Genomic DNA, 20,691 nt, shown 5'->3' with positions numbered 1-20,691 from the left:
ATAAATTATAAGAACATGCCTTTTTAAGTACTTCAAGAAATCCACTTCATTAGCTTCTTCTAGTTTTTTAAAATATTCTCTTGATAAGCATTTAAACCTCTCCTCATTGCATTCATTCAAAATCTTCTTCATTTCTCCTTTCATTTCCTTTTTCATGTTAGCATCTTTAATTTTGGCTCTTCCCTGAATATTCCAATTCTTCACCACATGCCATGTGCATAATAATCTTCTTGGTGTATTTCCCATTGTCTTCACCCATGCATTATAATATTTTGGATCATCATCTGTCATAAAATATAGTGGTTCCAGGTTCTGTCCAATTTCTTTCCGGAGTGCTCCTAAAAAAATTTCTTGAATTTGGGTGTCTAATCTGTTCGATAAAAAGAAAGCCACTGGAAATCCTGCATTTCTGTCATCCTTCACCAGCATTATTGTCAAATCCATCCCTTTTTTGTTTGTGCAATGTGTCCCATCCATACATATTATATTGTTGAAGTTTAATAGTTTGTCTCTCATTGTAGAATTCATGGAACCTATAGCAAAATCGTCGTCCTTTAATAAGTCATGCTTCTCTCCTAGAAAATATAACCAACACCATCCTAGAAAGCTCCAACCACCATATCTCACTAAATCCCTTTCGATAAAAATTTATAACTAGTTGTACATTAAGAAATAAAAGCCCAATCCCATCATAAACTATGCCAATGAGTTAAAATTAAAAAAACATGTAGTATAGGTACCTGGTTTTTTGAAAAAAAAAGCAAAATTTTGACCATTTGTATTCCATTCTTCAACCTTCAGTGTGACTGCTACCATTTCATTCTCATCCCTCTTCTTTCCAATATTGTGCTTCCTGTATAAATAATCCACGTCCTTTCTGTTTAGCAAATGTTTTCTCTCAAGTTTTTCCTTGTCTGGTTTCCTTGCATCTGCCAAAATCCTGTCAGTTGTAACACCACATCTCAACTTCTGCACAACCTCTTCTTTTTCTGTTCGTGTTAAATGATGAGCCCGTACTCCTTCTTCATGGCCGAAATGTGTTTTTTGGTAAGTCACTGTAACTTCACCTATAAACAAATATAACCTAACTATTAAACTGACAGCTAAGTGTCATAAAATTACTAAAGTTGAGTCAAGTTGCAAAAAACCACTTTGCCTTTGCAACAGCATTTTTATGGCATTAGTCATTTGAAATTACTTTAAAACTGTACTTATATGCAAAATATTCAATTCAAACTATGATTTTCTGGTCTCTTTGTGCCTTTATTTTGTTCAAAAATATCGAAAAAATGCTGTTGCAAATGACAAGTGGTTTTTTGCAACTTGAGTCACTATTAATTACCATTTTCTAACAATCCCACTATTAATCTTGAAGGGCAAACACCACGCATGTTAATTGTACCTCCTGATTTTTCTGTTCTTTTGGTGTAGGCTTTTTGATATCCTTTATAATATAACATAATCATGCAGAGAATTTATATTACAATCATTTTTTTAATGTTCAATAATACCTTTCGTATCACTTCTGTTGCAACTGTACTCCTTTTGTTTGTAATTTTGTTCATGTCTTGTCCTGATCAATGCATAATTGCTGTCAATCTTCTCCAATTTCACCCACTCTTCATATTGTTGCTGGCTGGAAAAAGAAAACACTAACTTTTGTAAACATACCTTGTGAAACTCTTCGATGTGCTTGCTTAAATCATTGAAAGTCTGGAACATAAGTTCCCTACAATCTACACTTGGACATAACACGTGATTTTTTTTTTCTCTATAGCTGCTGCTTCCTGGTGGATTATTCTAACGTGCCTATTCATCGATGAAATTGTAGCAAACCGTTTGCCACACCGTAGACATCTTCTCCCATCGACATTTTCTGGAGTTTGTTTTTGAGATGTGGAAGCCTGCGATAAATCCATACCTGCTTAAACCTAAGACTTAAAAAATATTTAAGATGAATATTTGATTATAAACAACACACAAAATACGGTATTTTGTTCTAACGAACAGATTTTTAAAAGTTTAAAAGTTAGCCAGATTCAGAAATCAGAACGAATTTCGAAACATGGATAAAGGCGCGAAGAGCGTAACTCAGGTTTACCAAATTGTGATTTAGTGACTTTTCAAATTTCAATTCCCCTCCCCAAAAGTTGCATTGGCAATCCGGAGGTACCGGTGCCTTTTAGTGTCGCCTTGCCTTTTAGTGTCGCCTCTGAATTTGCAGTATGAAATGAACTTACACCGTTGCCAGATTTATTAAAGAATTAACACGCTTTGTCCGCGCACGCTTTTCCCGTGCGCTTTTCTCGATTACGTGCGGAATCAGGATTGTTCAGATTGTTCTCCTTTTGTTAGAGTTAAGCCGGCCTGTGATATGTCATTTGGTGGGGGTGCGCGAAAACGGAAAACAGTTGGACGAGTCCATCTTTTGTAAAATAGGGGTGTTCAACAGATTAAAAAATCAGCTGATTTTTGCAGTGACCGGTGAACGAGTAAAAGTTTCCATTTAGCTGTTTTTTGAGTAATTTAAGTGATTTGTTGTGTGTTTTTTCTCCCACCAAATGACATATCTCAGGTCGGCTTAACTCTACCATAGGGAAACAATTTTTTGTTTATGAAAAATTGTGAAGGTGTTTAAATTATATAAATTCGACTAGTAGGTAACCGTTTGCACCGTCGTAGCTTAAAAATAAGAAAAACATAAAACCTTGGTTACAATTATTAAAATCGTAGCAACAATTGTTTTTAAGGTTGCTTTAAAAATAAGGAACGTCGATGCAAATGGCCTTAATAGTATATTATATATTGAGGGAGAGAAATGCATGATTTTTCCTAAGGTGCAGTTTGTAGCCAGAGGGCGAAGCCCGAGGGCTACAAAGCACCGAGGGAAAAATGAGCATTCTCTCCAGAAGTATATATACTATTTTTTTCACGGTAGGGAGTAGAAACAGCACAAAAATCTCAAATTTTAAGAATAAAAAAATGATGACAAATGAGTTGTCATCTTTCGATGAATTTAATGGAATTAGTAGTTGCCTTGACAACACAATTAGATTTTTGTCACAACAGTCAAAAAAAATGAAAACTCCCATTAGATTTTTGTCACAACTGTCAAAAAAATGAAAACTCCCTAGGGAGCAAATATTTGCTCCCTAGGGAGTTTTCATTTTTGCTCCCTAGGGAGAAAATGCTCTACTTCTGTCACAATGTTGACATCCGAAAAGTTGATTTCTACTCCCGATCGTGAAAAAATAATATTATACCCCTTTTTTCGTAACGTATGCTGCTTTTTTTGTTCAAATTTCTGAAATCTGGTGGCGCCATCTTGTGGTGTAAATCGTAGGCATGCCAGCCATATCGATCTATCGGTATAACATAGACATCTACTATGTCCTCTAGACCACAGACAATTAAACTATAGTAAGACTGTCAAGTGGGATTACATTTTCGGAGACGCGCTCAAGTGGCGCTGCCCTAGCGTTAGGCCAAACTAATGTATAACAAGTTGCATATCTGACTAGTTTCTGTATACCTAGTTGCCTATTTTTTTTCAATTTGATTTAAATTGATACTTATTTAAAAAAAAAATAAAAACGACTAATTAAGAATGTTTATGTAATTATGTTATACTTAATATGAAATTATTACAATTTCATTAAGAATTAAACATTTTAATACAAATTCTAACATATACAACAAATTAGTAGTTCATTAAACGAGTTTGTGTGTAAATTGGGATTTTTTGGGCATGAGTGGGCTAGTTTAAAAGGCGAGTGAAACTGAATTGAGGGGTAGCATTAGTTCAATAGTTTGATTTTGCGTTAACTTTTAAAATTTCTGGAGATAATTTAAGAATCGTGCAAAAGATTTTTTAATTTTGAAATTGTTTTTCGCTGATATCGGTCCATATAATAAATGTTTCTACCTTTTGAAGTAAGACTACTAACTTTCTTGCATTCAAGTACTTGCCACACACTAGAAGATTTTGTTGGGTGTCTATTTTGGGCCTTGGGCATAACAGGAAGGATTAGATTCTCTACAGTGGGATTTTCAGTAATCCTAGAATTTTCAATTTGTTCAGCTGGTCTAACATTGTTTATTGAAGTTTGTTTCTCTTCACGAAGAAAAATCGACGGCAGGGCGTATTTATGGAGTTTTGTTTTTTGAGTAAAGAAATTGTTGCTAAAATGTTTCTCGCAAATAAAGGCATGATCTGTTTTGAAGGGTGGTGCAACATTTACCTAAAGCTTCTATCCATCGTTTCCTTTGTTCTTCTAATTTTTGAAATTTAAAATGTTTATTTTTTATCGCCGATTTTGTTGTTTACAAAGCATTTATGTTTAATTTTTCCCATATCCAAATAAATAAAATAAAAATTTCGATCTGAAAAACCATATTTCGTACCTTTTCAAAAAGAAAAAGATAACTTACCAAATAAAAAGATAACGAAAAATTATCTGAAGATACTGGTTTGGAGTAATTTATTTTGTAGAACAATTTATAAAATTCATTGACTCAACCTTGACAGAAATTAGAAAATTCAAAATTACTGATGACATTATTAATTAATATTCAAATCAACATTCCTTTTTAAACGGAAATTCCCGATCGGATTAACGAGTAAATTCGGTAATTTAGTTTGGCCTAACGCTAGAGCAGCGCTAGTGTTGTCAGTGTCTCCATGGTGTCTCCCATGTTTTATCATGACCAACTTCATTCATATCCGCTTCGCTTCTATATGGCCGTCTCAATTTAGCTAAAATTTGTTCCTGCAAAGTAGTCCATGAAATGGACATCATGTGCCGCCATCTTCTGTCAAGTTGACAATTTCATTTTGTCACCGAAAATTTTTATGACATAATTGACATATGACATTTTGAATTTGAAGCCAAAAACCTCTGTTCTTTTGCTGCTTTGAAAATAAATTCGTGAATCTTTTCCTTATTGTTCGTTGTTTTTGTGTTTAGTGTTGTTATTGTTCTTTGTTATATTGCTCATTGATTATTAACTATTTAAGTTCGGGACTATTGAGTTGTTCTTTTAAGAAAATGGTCAGAAAGTGTTTTATTTGTGGGAATTTGGAAAAGCCGTTTTTCCAATTTCCAAGCGATTCCGATCAGAGAAACAAATGGTTCAATTCTCTTAAAGGATCTTGTGGTATTTCTTAAATAATAAAATTTCTTACAGAAGATACTTTATTAAATGTTATTATAGATCTCAGCAAAATTACAGATTATTCTGTTTTATGTTCAAAACATTTTACAACTGAACATGTAACATCTTCAAAAAAAATGAGAGTCACTAAAGATGCTGTCCCATTCGTATTTGTAAGAATTCAGATTCAAAATATATATACAATATGCAAAGTATTTTCCTTAATTATTCTAGAATCCTGTTGCTGTTTGTACGACTTCATTTGCCCCACCCCATCATCTGACCCAATCCCAAGACGAAAACGAACCTGCTTCTTCCCTGCAAAACAATATTTGTCAAAGTGATTTTGCATTTGTAAGTAACATTTTTATATTTAGAACATGTAGGAACTCTGAAACACTTTTTTTTTTTAATTTAAGAATCTTAGTTTCTATCGCGCCGGGTAGTGCCGGACTCCTACCGGCTAAAACCCCTCCTTTCTTCGGCTCAATTCCCGCGACCACATCTCAGTATTGGTTCAGGGACGCGGCCTGTCCGATTTTTCTCTGGCGTCGGTCTTTCTTCAAACCTATCCATCCGCGCTCTCGTCTCTCCCGTAGCAGATGTCTTCTCGTTGACGCTGCGTCTCGCCGTTCACTCCTCTCCATTCTCTCCTCGCTGGCTGTGGCTCTCTCGTGCTCGATCCTTTCCCATGAGAATGCTCTCGACCATACTGACGGTCTCCTTTCTCCTTCCAGTTCTATCTCTACCTGCCATGGTCTTCTCTACCATATTCTCGGGCGTCTCCCAACAACTAGATCCTTACGGGGAGATTCACGAAACTTTTCAAATTTGCAAACCGTTAACGTAACGACAAATAGAATGCTTCAACAATGTCGGTTGTCACGGTTTTGAATTTGCAACGCTTTATAGAGCTTTACCGAGTTTCGTGAATGACCCCCTTATAGTCGCTGTCGGTCCCACCTTCCGTCGTCGACCCTGTGCATTCTGTGTAAGTAGGACCGAAAGTTTCCGTGTCTCGAAAAAACCTGGGTCAGATAGTACATTACGTGCCCTCCCAACCTCTCTCGCAGCCGCAACCAGCGATCGAGCTTCGGAATCAGCTGTCCATCTTCACTTCGTGGAGCTGTCCCACCTCCTCTGTCGAGCTTTTCCATCCTCTTACATTCATTCGAGCATTCACCAAATCCAAAACAAAATGTGTTCAAAATTAACTTACGTTAAAATGCTCTTATAATTTTAAGTATGACAACAGCATAAACTGTTTCACTACTCATCTTGCCTCTAAACAACCTCCGATCACAAATTATTATATAACATCTTTTTTAGAACGCTCCAACTGATGTTATAAATACCAAGCCAAAAGACCCTATCCACCAAAACGTATATCCTGCTTCTTCATCCCTACCTAAAGATAGTCCTAAAGATAAAGAAATTGAGGATCTGAAATATCAATGTAAAGTTTTAAAACAACAGTTAAAAAGAACAAAGAAAACATATTTGGACAGTTTATCTAAAATTAAAGATTTGGAAGAAAGATTACAAGACTTCGAGGATTTAAATATAAAAAAACTTGTAGAAGATGCAAGTAATTCAGACGAGAAGTCAATATTCCTTTTAGATTTAATAAAAAATCGTCATAAAGCAGTACCAAGGTGGTCTGAAATGTCCATCCGCCTGTGTACAGTTTGGAGGTACTGTTCACCCAAAGGCTACAAATTTTGTCATAGTAATTTGATAAAACTACCATCAAAGGCGACTATTTCAAGATTCGTCGGTCAATATAATGGACAAAACGAATTAATTAAGAATCGTTTGAGTGCTGAAATTGCAAAATTACAAAAACCAATTGAAAGAGTCTGTTCATTAATTTTGGATGATATGTCTATAAGACCAAAACTGCATTATAGTCGGTCCGAAGACCAAATTTATGGCCTTGACACTGTAAAGTCAAAGACTGTTGGTGAGCAACCTAAAATAGCGAATAAAATGCTTTGTTTTGTTATTCATGGTTTGTCAACCAAATATACAATACCTGCAGGATATTTCTTCCATTCATCTTTAACAACAAATGAGTTGTATTCACTAACTAAGAATGTTTTACAACTTTTAAGTGACTGTGGCTACATTGTTTTAAGATTGGTTACAGACAACATTTCAACAAATGTTGCTCTTTTCAAAAAGTTTGGTAATGGTTCCTTAAAAATTCAAATTGAACATCCCATTATGGTACAACTTCCATTGTTTTTAAGCTTTGACTTTTGTCATGCTTTAAAAAATGCCAGAAATTTATTTTTGGACCATGACATGTGTTCTACAGAAGGTAGAATTTCAGCATCTTACCTGAAAATACTCCATGAATTACAAAAGGATATGCCTGTAAAACCTGTCAGATATTTAACTAAGAAGCACCTTTTTCCATCTAACTTTGAAAAGATGAATGTTTTAAGGGCCATTCAAATATTTGTACCAACTGTAACTGCTTCACTAAAATTTTTACAAGAAGCAGGTGATAGCCGCTTTCTAGAAGTCTCCAGCACAATATCTTATATGGAAAATATGTATCATTTTTTTCAAGTACATAATGTATCCAATAGGCAACATTATATTCGCTCTCTTGACAGTGCAGTTGCACCATATATACATGTGTCTGATGAACGTCTTCAATGGTTGAATACAACATTCCCAAGTTATATTGATGATATTCAACAGAACTCTGCAAATGTTGGTTTAAAAGGACTTACCAATGAAACTGCACATGCGTTACAGTTTACATCAAGAAGCACCTACATGTGTATTAAATTTCTACTTAATGAGGCAGGCTTTTATTACGTCTTACCTCGGTCTTTTAGTTCTGATCCCATTGAAGGTATGTTTTCACATATTCGATTAAAAGGTGGTTCCCAAGATCAGACAGATGCAAGAGCAGCAGATTATGCTATTAGACAAATTCTTCGTTGTGGAATAGTAAAAGCATCTTCATCAGCAAATACTGCTCAAAATATTAATTTCATTAGTCAAGCAAAGATTCCTTCTAAAACTTATGGAGAATGTGTGACTACAAATATTGAAGAACTAATATTGCCTACTGATGTTAGAACCAGCATACAAAGTCTCAGCCAAAATATTACACCAGCGAATAATATTTTTTCTGCATCAGTAGCATTTCTCTCAGGATACATAATTAAGAAGTTAGAAGACCAATTTCACTGTGATGAATGTCTTGTTCCACTCTTATCTACCACCATTCCAGGACCATTATTAAGATTAATAGCCCTTCAAGATCGGGGTCGATTGATATATCCCAATAATGCATTTGTGGGCATTATTGAAAGAATTGCAAATATAGCACAAAAACTGTTACCATTTTTACAGCATGAGAAACCATGTCTTCAGTTGCATGACTTGCTATATGATCATCTCTTTCAAAATTCTGTGTTTTCCTGTGCACAACACAAAGCTGCAGCCTGCAAGATTATTATTAAAACGGCTGTGAAACCAGTCCTCAATAATATCTGTGTAGAAAAAACGGATTCTTTGAAGACTCTGAGCTTAAATAGTAAACCACTGAGCCGAAAAGTGTTGAAGATATAAATGGTTATAAATATTGCTCTTACGTTTAAAAATGTGTTTTGTTAGTGTTGTCATCTAGGTAGTTAAATAAATCAAACATTTTCGTCTTCGTGTTTTCGTTAAATGGGCTAATAACAGTAATAACATAAAAATGAGGTCATTGACCTTGATTGTAATGTCAAATTCATAATTTGTAGTTTGGTTGTTTGTTGAGGGGAGGTCGCTAGTAGATGTCCATCCAACGGGAACATTTGATTGCATGTAAAATTCAAAATTGAGACGGCCATATAGAAGCGAAGCGAATATGAATGAAGTTGGTCATGGTTTTATACGGGTTTTGAAAGTCTTAATTCTGTTGATGGTCTGTGCTCTAGACAAGTGTAATGTCAGTGGTGTAATGTTGGTGGTCTATATAAGCACTACAAAATTACATTTGAAATTTGAAAAGACTTACAAAAGATTTTCGCCAATTTGTTATAAATAGATAATGGTTACCTATTCGTGAGCATGCCAGCCATATCCATCTGTCGCGCGTTCAAAGGTTGGAAAACCGTCAATTAATTGTGTTTTTTTAAAGCATAGATTAATTGGAGCATGTTGACAGCTAACCTAAAATGTAGAGCCAAAAATATCTTTTTTTTCTTTCTTTGCAATGTTTTACATTAAAAATAGAATAACTTAACAATTCCTATTCTTGTAGACATGTTCGATTATGTCTTAATTAAACATAAACAAATGTCATCGTGTCAAATGGCGGGAAATTCAAATTAAGAGCACGAAGCTAATATGGCAGTTCCAATTCAATAATTGTACTTTTCACTTTTGTGATTTGTTACTTGAATAATGTGTGAGCGTATTTTATTATTGAAATTTTTTATTTTTTATTCTTCAGAAGCGCCCGTACTGTGGCGCCCTCATCGGCGAAAATTGGCTCTTTCTCGGAAACATTTTCACAATGCTTTTTTAATGAAATGAACAGGCCGGTTATTATACAGCAGGTCGTGTGCCGAATATATTTCTCCTGAATTTTAACTCGTTGCTATGATATTTGGAAATACAACTCGTGCTGTTTCAAAAGCAGAGATTTTTTTGCAACGTTCTTAAATTTGACCACATCTGATAGTCTAAGATCCCAGTGCATGATTTCTACGTTCATCTGTTTTTTAATCAAAACAAAATTTTTATAGATAATTATGAATAGAGAAATATGTTTCTGCAGGGTTGCCTATCAAAATATGGGCGCAAGTATTTTTTAATTAAAATTAAATTAAATAATTTTTTCCCAAACAGTTTCGTTCACTTGTTTTTTTACACAAATTATAATTAAAGCTATTTTTTTTCTCTACACGATGGAATACGGTTGTTTATGGAAAAGTGGCCGCAAATAGGGGTAACTGTTAAAGATAGATAAGAGCAAAAGAGAGTTAGCGCACCACACCGTGTATTTTTTTTATGTTGTATCTTTGATTTTAAATATTTATTCCTATAGCAATACAGCAACACTTCTAATAAAGTATTTTGTTTGGTGCTGTCCAGAACATAAACATACGAAGAGAAGATTACAAATAACGCTATAATCCTACCCCTAATTAATGATTGGCCCAGGGCCAGTTTATACGTTTTCGTCGTCATAAAAGTATAAACTGACAGTTTTTGACAATGAAATGGCATATAACATAACCTGATATTTAACTTTTTAAATGTGTGGTTATTCTAAATTTCACTAGATATCGCCACTTCATCTCCATCACATGACCAACTTCATTAAACTATGTTAACGAATTTCTTTTCTAGTACCACAAATTTCCCGAAGAACCTCAAACCATTCAGCTCTAACTCCACTGTCGCTGGGAAATTGAAATAAAGGTTTTTCAGAATTGCTACAAATAACGCATTTAATGAGCATTTTCAGAGTTTTTTGATTGACAAAAATTCAAATTTGACGGCAATTTTACCTTGATGTCTAGCAAACAGATGGCACCACTTCATCACTATCCATGACATACTTCATACGAAGCCCATTTTAATGGAATTGGAATGGCCATCTGTGATGGCCATAACATAGTTTAATGAAGTTGGTCATATCAGAAATTTGAACAAAAAAAGCAGCATACGTTACGAAAAAAGGGGTATAATATTATTTTTTCACGATCGGGAGTAGAAATCAACTTTTCGGATGTCAACATCGTGACAGAAGTAGAGCATTTTCTCCCTAGGGAGCAAATACCGACTGACTATAAATGATTGAAAATTATTTTGTTATGTTGGTAACACATTTGAAATTTTTAGTTGGCAACATCGTTGGCATGACACACGCAATTTTTAAAATTGAAACAAACGTCAAAAAAATCTAAATCGACAATGTACTTCGTGACTTAACCTAACCTAAATAGGAATGATTGACAGATGATGCACGAGAAGACTTGCACTACCAACTGCATCAGTGTTGCCAATCCACTATTTTCCTTCAATCATTTATAGTCACTCGGTATTTGCAAATATTTGCTCCCTAGGGAGTTTTCATTTTTTTGACAGTTGTGACAAAAATCTAATGGGAGTTTTCATTTTTTTTGACTGTTGTGACAAAAATCTAATTGTGTTGTCAAGGCAACTACTAATTCCATTAAATTCATCGAAAGATGACAACTCATTTGTCATCATTTTTTTATTCTTAAAATTTGAGATTTTTGTGCTGTTTCTACTCCCTACCGTGAAAAAAATAGTATATATACTTCTGAAGAGAATGCTCATTTTTCCCTCGGTGCTTTGTAGCCCTCGGGCTTCGCCCTCTGGCTACAAACTGCACCTTAGGAAAAATCATGCATTTCTCTCCCTCAATATACAGGGTGTTTGAAAATTGCTAGTACAAAAAAATACTGGTAATTGGTGATGGTGAGTTAAAGTCATCGGCAAAAAAAAATTTTAATAAAAGTCCTCTAGTTTTCGAGATAAAAATTACTAAAAATTGGGTTAAAATTGTTAGTACCATTGTTAGTTGCCAAAATCTTGCAAAAAAATATTTATTTTTCATATTGTTGTATAGTCCTTCATTATCACGCTTGGTTACCAAGGTTTAAAAAATACTGCCCCGCCTGAGGCGTAAAATATGCTGGGATAGGGTTACTTTATCCCTTTTGTTTAAAAAAATTAAAAATTGGTTTTTTGGATTTCTTAGGGCTTCTAGATGCCACAGTTTTTTTTTTTGTACTAGCAATTTTCAAACACCCTGTATAATATACTATTAAGGCCATTTGCATCGACGTTTCTTATTTTTAAAGCAACCTTAAAAACAATTGTTGCTACGATTTTAATAATTGTAACCAAGGTTTTATGTTTTTCTTATTTTTAAGCTACGACGGTGCAAACGGTTACCTACTAGTCGAATTTATATAATTTAAACACCTTCACAATTTTTCATAAACAAAAAATTGTTTCCCTATGGTAACAAAAGCAGAACAATCTGAACAATCCTGATTCCGCACGTAATCGAGAAAAGCGCACGGGAAAAGCGTGCGCGGATAAAGCGTGTTAATTCTTTAATAAATCTGGCAACGGTGTAAGTTCATTTCACTGCAAATACAGAGGAAAGTGGGAGAAGAAATCGTGCACGTATTCCCCGTGCGCAGTAGCGGTGCGTACTAGTAGGACCTTAAACTGCAACAGTGTCAGAAAAGCATGTTATCAAGTTTTACCACATTGCTCAATTTTTTGGGCAAGATATGAATTACCTGTCTCGAGGGGAAAATGCCTACACAAGTGGGCACGTGCAGAGCGTTACATTTGATGGCAATGTGGAGCCTGTACTACTGAAAGGAGTTGTGCAAGCCAGCATGAAGAAGAGGGCATATAATGTTGAGGTAAGATATTTTATTAAGTTAGTTTTTCGTCAGTTACAATTTTTCTGTGCTCAATAATAGGTGGCTTACAACCCCAGAGAAGGTGTTAAAAAGGCCTATTGCACCTGCCCACGAGGTAAAGTAACCTGCCATCATATGGCTGCACTGCTGTATCATGGACATTACAACATAAGTGCTACGGATACTCCATGTCAGTGGAAAATTGTACAGACTCCACCTGAAACAGCACAACCTGTGAAACTCAGTGACCTTTTCACAAGAAAAAATCAAAATTATCGGGCCACTAAACGGGATCTGAGTGCTTCAGAAATTACAACTTTTGCACAAGCTTTGGGTCCCAGCAATGTTGTAGGTTTTTCTTGGTTGTTAAGGGCTGAACCCACTGTAGACGCTGCTACACGAATACCAAACATCGAAGATATAATTTTCAGCGAGGAATATCTGGCTGCAATGGATAAACAAATATTTATCTTAGAACGGAGCCAGGTATCAAAAGAGACGATTTTGGAAATTGAGAAGCTGACAAGGGGGCAACATTTAAATTCCAATTGGCATCTAGCAAGAAAGCATAGGTTGACAGCTAGCAAATTTGGACTAGCTTTAAGTGCCTGTCGGCGGAATAGATATCCTCCTTCTTTGCTAAAAAACCTCATGGAAGGTTACAGTTTGGATCGTGTAGCAGCAGTACAGTGGGGTAAACAGCACGAAGAAACAGCATTGGGGGAATTTAAGGCAGCGACAGGACTTTCTTTTGAGCCATCCGGCTTATGGTTGCATCCATGTGGCTTATTAGGGGCCAGCCCAGATGAGGTCGGCGAGGATTTTGTGATTGAGGTCAAATGTCCATACAAATTCAGAAATGCAGCAAGCTTGAAAGATGTGGTGGACAAGAATTACTGCTTTTGGTATGAAGGCGATGTGACAGTAGTAAACACAAATCACCAGTACTACCACCAAGTTCAAGGGCAGCTGCATTTATTAGATAAAGCAGTGTGTTACATGGTGATATGGACCCCACAATATACGCAGATTTTCACCAAAAAATAAAGATGAAGATTGGGCAGAAAATTTAAATACATTAATAGAATTTTATATAAAAAAATATGTAACACACATAATGAAATAAATCCAATTTATTATACATCATACCTATTTTAATACCTCAGATCCATGATCAAAAAATTACATTACATTTTGTTTGAAAATAAATTAAGTGAAATCATTACTCTGCGTCATCTAGGAATAGATGCTCCACTTCCTTTATCAAAGGATATTGCAGATTTGTCAAAGCTGCAACACCTTTGAATATTATGTCACCAAATGGACACAGCGTTTCTGGCAGATTGCTCAATATGCGAAACGATTTTATTCTGCAACTCGCTCGTTCCACGTGAATTCTTGCACGTGCTATAGATTGTGTTTGCCTCACTTGTGCTGGCGTGAATTGTGGAGTTCTTAGGAAGGGTGGAATATTAAGATTAACCCCGGGCGGTAAGATGTCCTGTATTAGGAAACCCTTCTCGGCTAAAATTAGGTCTCCTGTTTGCAATTTATCCAGTACTCCACAATCCTGAACAATTTTTTTGTCTGACGTTGCTCCTGCATATAAATCGCTGACATATGTGACCACTCCATTGGGTGCAACCCCTACTAAACCTTTGAAGGTATGGTGATGTTTATATGCACTGTATGTTTGTTTCTGTACAGCCATTGATTTTCTCGATACTACAGTAAAAATTTCTGTACAATCCAACACCAGTCTACACTCTGTGAATGAGCTGAAACAGTTAGGCAAACACATTTTGTTTTTGCTTCGTGATGGAATGTCGGACATTAACTGTTCAAACAAAATTTCATGAATAGCATGAATGTACGTTAAAAATATGTTTGAAACTGTAGCTTGCGACACGGAAAACCTTTCAGCTGGATCCAAATGGGGTGCATTCAACCTCAGCTTCATTAAGGTTAACAGTAGCTGGTCAATGTTTTCTATTTTCTGCACTGCCCAGCCTAAGTAATAATTTAGTTCCACATCTTTGATCAGATCGTACAGAGCCTCAAATGTAGAATGTTTTGGTAAACCACTATATAGCAGAATTAATTTATCACTGCCTTGTACATTTTGGTAACAAAACCAAAGAGACATATATGACATTTTTTTGTTTAGTTCTTCAATTTGTTGTCTTAAGAAATAATTTTCCGCTTCTGCCACGGCGCTACCACCAGATTCGGTGGATGGGAAAACGTCGTCTTTGCTGCTGGATGGTAAAGGGACTCCCAGTTCAGTAATTGCTGCAGAAGTGGAAGGCATTGGTTCCCCTGATGTGGAAGGCACCGGTGCCCTTAATGTGGAGGATTTACAATAAAGTATAGATATAGGATAATTTAAAAACAACACACACATGTGCTCTCTACATACATTACTGTTTTCTTTTTCTTCATTTCTGTTTCTGGGAAAGCAAAACGTGACCTTTTCTCGACATTAAACTCGAACAGCTCTGGACCATTTTTTCTTTGACCATCGCGAAAGTGACAACTACATACGTGAGCACCTGGTCCTGGTTCCGTGTCGCGACTATAAATAAAGTTGTACTTAATAAAGATATGTAATAATGAATCTTACTTACCGCAAGAGCCGTTTCCATCGATTTCTTTCCTTTTCGTTGAGCGGAAATCTAAAAAATTTACACACGGCCCCCCGGTCACTGTAGTGGTTACAACCATAATCCCAACACATCACCATTATGGGAAGAATCTACAAGTTTACCCTTTTTAATAAGTATTATTGAGGTTATGTTTCAAGAAATAAATGAGATTTTTGTCTTTACTTACTTCTTATTGAATCACACGCTTATAATACAAGTCCACAAGATGTACTGCAATTACTGCACTATCCAGGAACACATATAAAACCGTAGAATTACAAAACACTCGCGAATCTAATGGAACAACAGTAACACATGGATGCAAACAAAACTGACCTTACTCAATATGACGTCACGACTAATATGGTGTATAATGTTTTTTTAGCCTTACCTTAACAGACAAAAGACTACAGTTTAGTCTTGAAAAAGAAGAAAAATTTTTTTTAATTGTGACGGAAAAGGGAAAAATCATGAAACGCAAAGAAAGACACTAACAGAGATAACGTAGAGATCGGCAAATGGATAGAGGATTTTGTCCGCAAGTCAACAAAATATTGTATGCTTGCTCTCTCTGTCACTAGCATGGAATTTACCTATTTCGATCTCCCTCCCACAGTTGCAGTCCACGCGTAGGTGGCAGCACCGTAGGAGCGCGTTCATAAATACTCTGGGTAGGTATAAAGGTTACCCGTGGGTCACCCAAACGCCGTTCACAAATTAAAATTGGGGGAATAATCACGCTACCCCAGATCGTTCACAAATGTTTAGAGTGACACAAGGAGTGTGCCCATGTTACCGATGTCTAGCGGTGCGGGAGAAATTACCCATACGTCAGATTTGACGTCTGTCAAATATCTGACGGCAGTGAAGCGACGGCTGCGTGAAAAAAATATGTTCAAAGGTGTTTTTATACAGTTTTTAATTATGTTTTGAATAATGGGAACAAAATTTTGGAAACTGGAACGGCTGACTCTGAAATGCATTTGAAATTGTCTGTTGGTTAACCCCGGTACAATCACTACAATCCGTTCAACATATCCAACAATTCTTAAAGGTATTCCTTGTGCAACCACACTTATATTCTTTTCTTCCCCTTCCTGTATTGAATCCGGTGATAACAAATTTACAGGGGAAAAAGGTTTTTTTTGCAGAACAAATTGTCCCAGAAATAATTAATTTTCTTTTTCTTTCGTCAAATTGCATTTTTAACACAAACAACAAACAAAAAACACGCGTTTACCCGATTCTGTCCATAATGCCGGAGTGACACTGCAGTCACGTGATATTCTCCACACTCTACCTTCGCCCATATTTTATGAACGCGCTCTAGCTGTTTACGTCAACTACATTTGACAGTGACAAGTAAATGACAATTCACAACAACAATTTTGACATCTAACACCTGTGCTAAATTTTCAACAAATTACTGCTCGTCTACGTTAACAACATTTTGATTTTGTTTCTCGTGTGCATCAAGTGATCAAGTGCTTTCATTATCCGTAAGTAGACTTATCTAAAAGTTATTATAGTGTAACGGTTGAAAATATGCACGTGATAAAATAATATTCGTTTATTTCTTAAAACTAGAAACAACGTAGACAAATGTGTTTAATAAAGTCTATTCTTATTTTAGTTAAGATGCCGTCTTCGCGATTTTGTCTGGTCTGTGCGGTCTGTGAGCAGGGTTGCCAGATTGTTCTTAGTGAAAAAGCGGAGATTTTTTCAACATGTAGGATTGAAAGTATTTTCCATTAAAATAACACGCTAACCTGAACTAAAATAAATATTGAGTCTTTATTTTAAATAATTTTAAAAAATAGAACATTTAGAAACAATCTAATACATACATATAATATAAATGTTAGGTAATTAATATTTTAAAGAACTTTGTGCTTTTTTGATTATGTCTTTTTTGGTTCGAATATATTTATAAAATTCATGACAACTCATATTATAATTTATTTTCACGCACAATTCTGCTTCAACCAATTCTCTTGTCATTCTGTTTCTGGTGTCTGTCCACCCAGCATTCATTAGAGAGAATACTCGCTCTACATTTGCATTACTAACAGAAATTGACAAAACGGGTTGCACAATTTTAAACAAATTTGGCAGTTGCGCCTTTTGAAAGATATCAGCCCATATCTTATCGACGTTGTTGTCTTGGATTGTCAGATTGGGTAAAATAATATCGTTGAAATTTACGATTTCATCGTACAAACTATCGTAATCAATGTCGATACAATTCAATACTGTTTTCCCTAGCTCTCTCTGCAACTTCGGCGTATTTAATGCCACTCTTCAAATTAAACATTTTAAATTTTTCAAAAGGGGGATTTTCAAAATTATACCAATCCTTTAGGTACTTTATAGCTCTAGTATATACTCCTAGAAAATCTTCTTCCAATTTTTTCTTTTCATAAGTTGAGAAATTGAGCATTGCATTTTGAACTTTGCAACCAAAAAACTTGTCTTCTTTACGACGTTCCAATTGTGTTAAAAGTTTAATCATAAGATCATGCAACTCAAAACATAATACGTTTTGTTTTTCTAGTGTTAAAAGTGGACTTACAAATAAATTTAAAAAATGATGCGAGAAGTACAAATAACATTCCTGGACTGTAATGTTGGATCCTAAGTCATCTGAAATTTCATCTTCTTGATTGCTTAAAAAATCCCATATAACTTTTGGACATTCTTCTTCACCAAGCTTCAAAAAGTACATTTTCACTGCAGTCCAACCTTCCAATATTCTTTCTAAGCACTTGAAAAGTGAGAGCCACCTTGTTGGAACATGACGTAAAACTGCATTAAACATTAAATCCGAATCTTCAAAAAGTTTTTGTAGTTGTGTAGTTTTTTGGCAGAAGTAGAAAATTCTGCATACATTTTTAAGACTAAAACTTCAACATCATATTGCAGTTTTCTGCAGGCAAACTTGGCAGTGTTGTGTAAAATATGGCAGTGACAGTCGCCTTTAAAAATATGTAAATTGTCTTGCTTCAAAAAAGTAAAAACTGATTCTCTAACGCCATAGTTTACAGGTGCAGTATCAGCACTGTATGATATCATATTTTTCAAATTTAATTCTGGGTACTTTGCAAAAACTTCAAGAATATTATGATAAAACAGATTTTGAGCCATTCTGAGGGTGAAAATAAAATAAGCAGATTGGGAAAAATTTTCTGTTTTTCTTATTGGATGCATCAGTTGCAACGGTAAAACACAATGCAGATGGTGAAATCAACTCCTTTAAAATCATTTCTGTTCCATGAGGTTTTAACACTTTTTTGGCTAACGCTTCTGCTTTTGTACGACCACATTTAATTTTTCCAGCAATTTTGGAATCATCTATAACGTTGGACATTAATTTTAAACTACAGTCTAAACTATTATAACTGTGAGAATGTAATATGGAGTGATAAACCATTGTCATCTCCACAACACAGACGTTATCACTTTCAATGCTATTATGTGCAGCATAAAAATTGTTCATAATTGTATTTTGTTCTAGATTTTTTACCCTGGTTTGATGTTTGCTCGTTGATGCGTGATCCTTTACAGATTTTTCGCCATTGTATTTTACTGTAAAACTGGCTTTGCAGTGAATGCATGAGCCAGTTTCTTTATCAACTTTCCGTAACCAGGGATATATTTTTAACCACTCCTCTTTAAAACTGCAGCGGTATACCACTTTTATTTTCTTGGACGTTGGAGTATCACAAGAGTTTGGCGAGTCCATTGCCTTAAACTGTTACAATCATACTAGGAATATAAGTAAATATAATAAAAAAAACCTTTTAAACCGTACCGAAAGTGTACACCTGTGATATCCCTGTGCTGTGCTGATTTTGTTTCCACTCGTCAAACTAGCCAGTCGAGCCAGTCTTAGTGACTTAGTGCGAAACTGTGAAAAACTTAAATTACTAAATTGAAAGTGTTCAAACTATGCAACTCATTATTCAAGTCTGTATTATGTACATTGTAAGTTCTTCTGAAAATGGAATAAAATGCGTTTTTAAGAAATTTGAAAATTAAACAGAAAAAAATAATATAGGAATCACAAACAGTAAAAAAAGCGGAGACGAGTCCACAGTGAGCGGAGACATGTGATCGCTATTAAAAAGCGGAGACTCCGCTCGAAAAACGGAGATCTGGCAACGCTATCTGTGAGTCATCACAGGATGAAGTGCAGAGTATGCATCGTTTCCCTACCAAGTTGGGACAGGTATACTCCGTACTCTGATAGATTGCACGTTTTTTGACAGAAGACAGACACAGAAACTGGTTTGGCGGGAATTAATCTGCAGGGATACAACGGTTTTCTATATAACGTGAAACAATTGAGATGAAGAGTTTAGTATTTTTCACTGCTTTATGTTTTGGAACTAGAATTTAAAAACGTGCAATCTATCACCGTACGGAGTATACCTAATTATAGTATTGGAGTTGCATGTCTAATATACATACTATGACAATGACAAAATATGGCAGGAAAACATGGGCATTGAATACTGGTGATTGGTAATGGGTTTATACAGGGCTTTCATTTATGAATTCGTGTCACAAGAATGCTGTGTTGCCATTTTAATACATGAAGTCGCAGCCATCTGATGCATGAACCAGGCATTTATCTACTCTGAAGGGTGTGCTTATTCCTTTCCTACCCTAAGTATGTATAATCAGAAAGCAAGGTAATTGGTGGTTGTTCACTCCAGCTCATATGTTTATTAATTGTTAGACATCTGCTTTAAATTATTATCATTAATATATGCTTTCATTGGCTCTTTCCCTTAATAAATGTAATAAGTTATGTTGTACAAATTGCAAGAGTAATTCCATTATATACCTCAATTTTTTTTTTATCCAACAGATATAACCATGGAAGTTTGTGCGCCCCAAATGGCTGTATCTGTAATGCACTCCTTACATTGAGGCTCCCAGCACACCGAAAGGGTCTGTTCCACAAAATTTATTTAAAGTAGTGAAGGATATATCCCGAGCAACTGCTACGCCAAGGAAATTGAAGCTAATGGATATGATATGCAGAAAAGAAGATCACGTGAGGAAATTGAAGAAGATATGCAAGAAAATCTAATGACTTCAAAGCCTTATGTGCCTTTGACAAGTCTCAAGTGGTACAGAAACTATTTAAGGGCATGGCTATGAGCATAGTGAATTTTCTTGTGTCAGAGTTGAGGAATGCACGGCGCGAACCCAGGGGACGACGATGGACCGTAAAGGAAAAAGTTGTGCCCTTAGTTTTAATGAAGAGAAGTCGCAAGGTGCTTCAGATTTTTGAGCAAAATCGTCACCATGCCAAAATCTGCGTGAGCGAAAAGACACCAGGGCTGAGAAGACGAAGCTTAAAAAAATGGCTCATAAATGAACATATGTATACTTTTCATCTTATTTGATAACGTTTAACAATAACACTAATAAATTATCTGTGTCACTATTGA

At 35.4% G+C, this 20,691-nt stretch overlaps 3 protein-coding genes and 2 long non-coding RNA genes across 16 annotated transcripts in view; 2 read left to right on the top strand and 3 right to left on the bottom strand.

The window, feature by feature from the left end:
- The window catches only part of LOC138129025 (uncharacterized), a 12,906-nt gene extending 10,712 nt beyond the window's left edge, over window positions 1-2,194 (bottom strand). For 4 of the 5 annotated variants that reach the window (XR_011159016.1, XR_011159017.1, XR_011159018.1 and 1 more), the window contains exons 1-4: window positions 1,512-2,194; window positions 1,343-1,444; window positions 741-1,067; window positions 20-575 (exon numbers count right to left, since the gene is read on the bottom strand). Coding sequence is in view for 1 of the 5 variants with exons in the window: in XM_069045280.1 (XP_068901381.1) it covers window positions 20-575; window positions 741-1,067; window positions 1,343-1,444; window positions 1,512-1,722 (1,196 nt within the window). In the remaining 4 variants the exon portion in view is untranslated. The remainder of the gene's footprint in view (window positions 1-19; window positions 576-740; window positions 1,068-1,342; window positions 1,445-1,511) is intronic. The other variant, XR_011159019.1, reaches the window with a different exon arrangement.
- LOC138129042 (uncharacterized) overlaps window positions 1-20,691 on the top strand; it is a 208,482-nt gene extending 187,791 nt beyond the window's left edge. The window contains exon 3 of the long non-coding RNA XR_011159038.1: window positions 19,458-20,691. This is a non-coding gene — a long non-coding RNA (uncharacterized lncRNA). The remainder of the gene's footprint in view (window positions 1-19,457) is intronic.
- Window positions 1-20,691, top strand: part of LOC138129028 (uncharacterized) — a 27,785-nt gene extending 7,094 nt beyond the window's left edge. The window contains exons 2-4 of one of the 2 annotated variants that reach the window (XM_069045284.1): window positions 12,391-12,584; window positions 12,645-16,728; window positions 16,817-20,691. In XM_069045284.1, the coding sequence (XP_068901385.1) occupies window positions 12,391-12,584; window positions 12,645-13,631 (1,181 nt within the window). In that variant the 3' untranslated portion in view covers window positions 13,632-16,728; window positions 16,817-20,691. Of the gene's footprint in view, window positions 1-10,867; window positions 12,585-12,644; window positions 16,729-16,816 lie in introns of those variants that run through there. The other variant, XM_069045285.1, reaches the window with a different exon arrangement.
- On the bottom strand, window positions 5,182-8,928 carry LOC138129035 (uncharacterized). 7 transcript variants are annotated; one of them, XR_011159029.1, is made up of 6 exons: window positions 8,772-8,927; window positions 7,994-8,621; window positions 7,567-7,870; window positions 7,190-7,497; window positions 6,183-7,126; window positions 5,182-6,132 (listed from the first exon to the last, which is right to left on the bottom strand). It is a non-coding gene; the product is annotated as an uncharacterized lncRNA (long non-coding RNA). The 7 variants fall into 7 exon arrangements; XR_011159031.1 differs by having other exon boundaries at window positions 5,182-7,126; window positions 7,994-8,212; window positions 8,264-8,621; XR_011159030.1 differs by having other exon boundaries at window positions 5,182-5,472; window positions 5,615-7,126; window positions 8,772-8,925.
- On the bottom strand, window positions 13,703-15,333 carry LOC138129026 (uncharacterized). Its single transcript, XM_069045281.1, has 3 exons — window positions 15,212-15,333; window positions 15,004-15,159; window positions 13,703-14,926 (listed from the first exon to the last, which is right to left on the bottom strand). The coding sequence occupies exons 1-3, from the start codon at window positions 15,325-15,327 to the stop codon at window positions 13,807-13,809; spliced, it is 1,392 nt and encodes a 463-aa protein (XP_068901382.1). The 5' UTR covers window positions 15,328-15,333; the 3' UTR covers window positions 13,703-13,806.

Source organism: Tenebrio molitor, chromosome 4, assembly GCF_963966145.1.
Source record: "Tenebrio molitor chromosome 4, icTenMoli1.1, whole genome shotgun sequence".
NCBI classification, from domain to species: domain Eukaryota; kingdom Metazoa; phylum Arthropoda; class Insecta; order Coleoptera; family Tenebrionidae; genus Tenebrio; species Tenebrio molitor.
The sequence above is the reverse complement of the archived record's forward strand: the minus strand, read 5'-3'. Positions and strand labels throughout refer to the sequence as shown.

What these genes read in the sequence shown, in the direction of transcription:
- LOC138129026 (XM_069045281.1), bottom strand. Translation starts at nt 15,327, where the DNA reads ATGGTGATGTGTTGGGATTATGGTTGTAACCACTACAGTGACCGGGGG. An exon ending in CGATGGAAACGGCTCTTGCG is followed by an intron (nt 15,160 to 15,211) that starts GTAAGTAAGATT and finishes CTTTATTTATAG; the next exon opens with TCGCGACACGGAACCAGGAC. An exon ending in AAGAAAAAGAAAACAGTAAT is followed by an intron (nt 14,927 to 15,003) that starts GTATGTAGAGAG and finishes CTCCACATTAAG; the next exon opens with GGCACCGGTGCCTTCCACAT.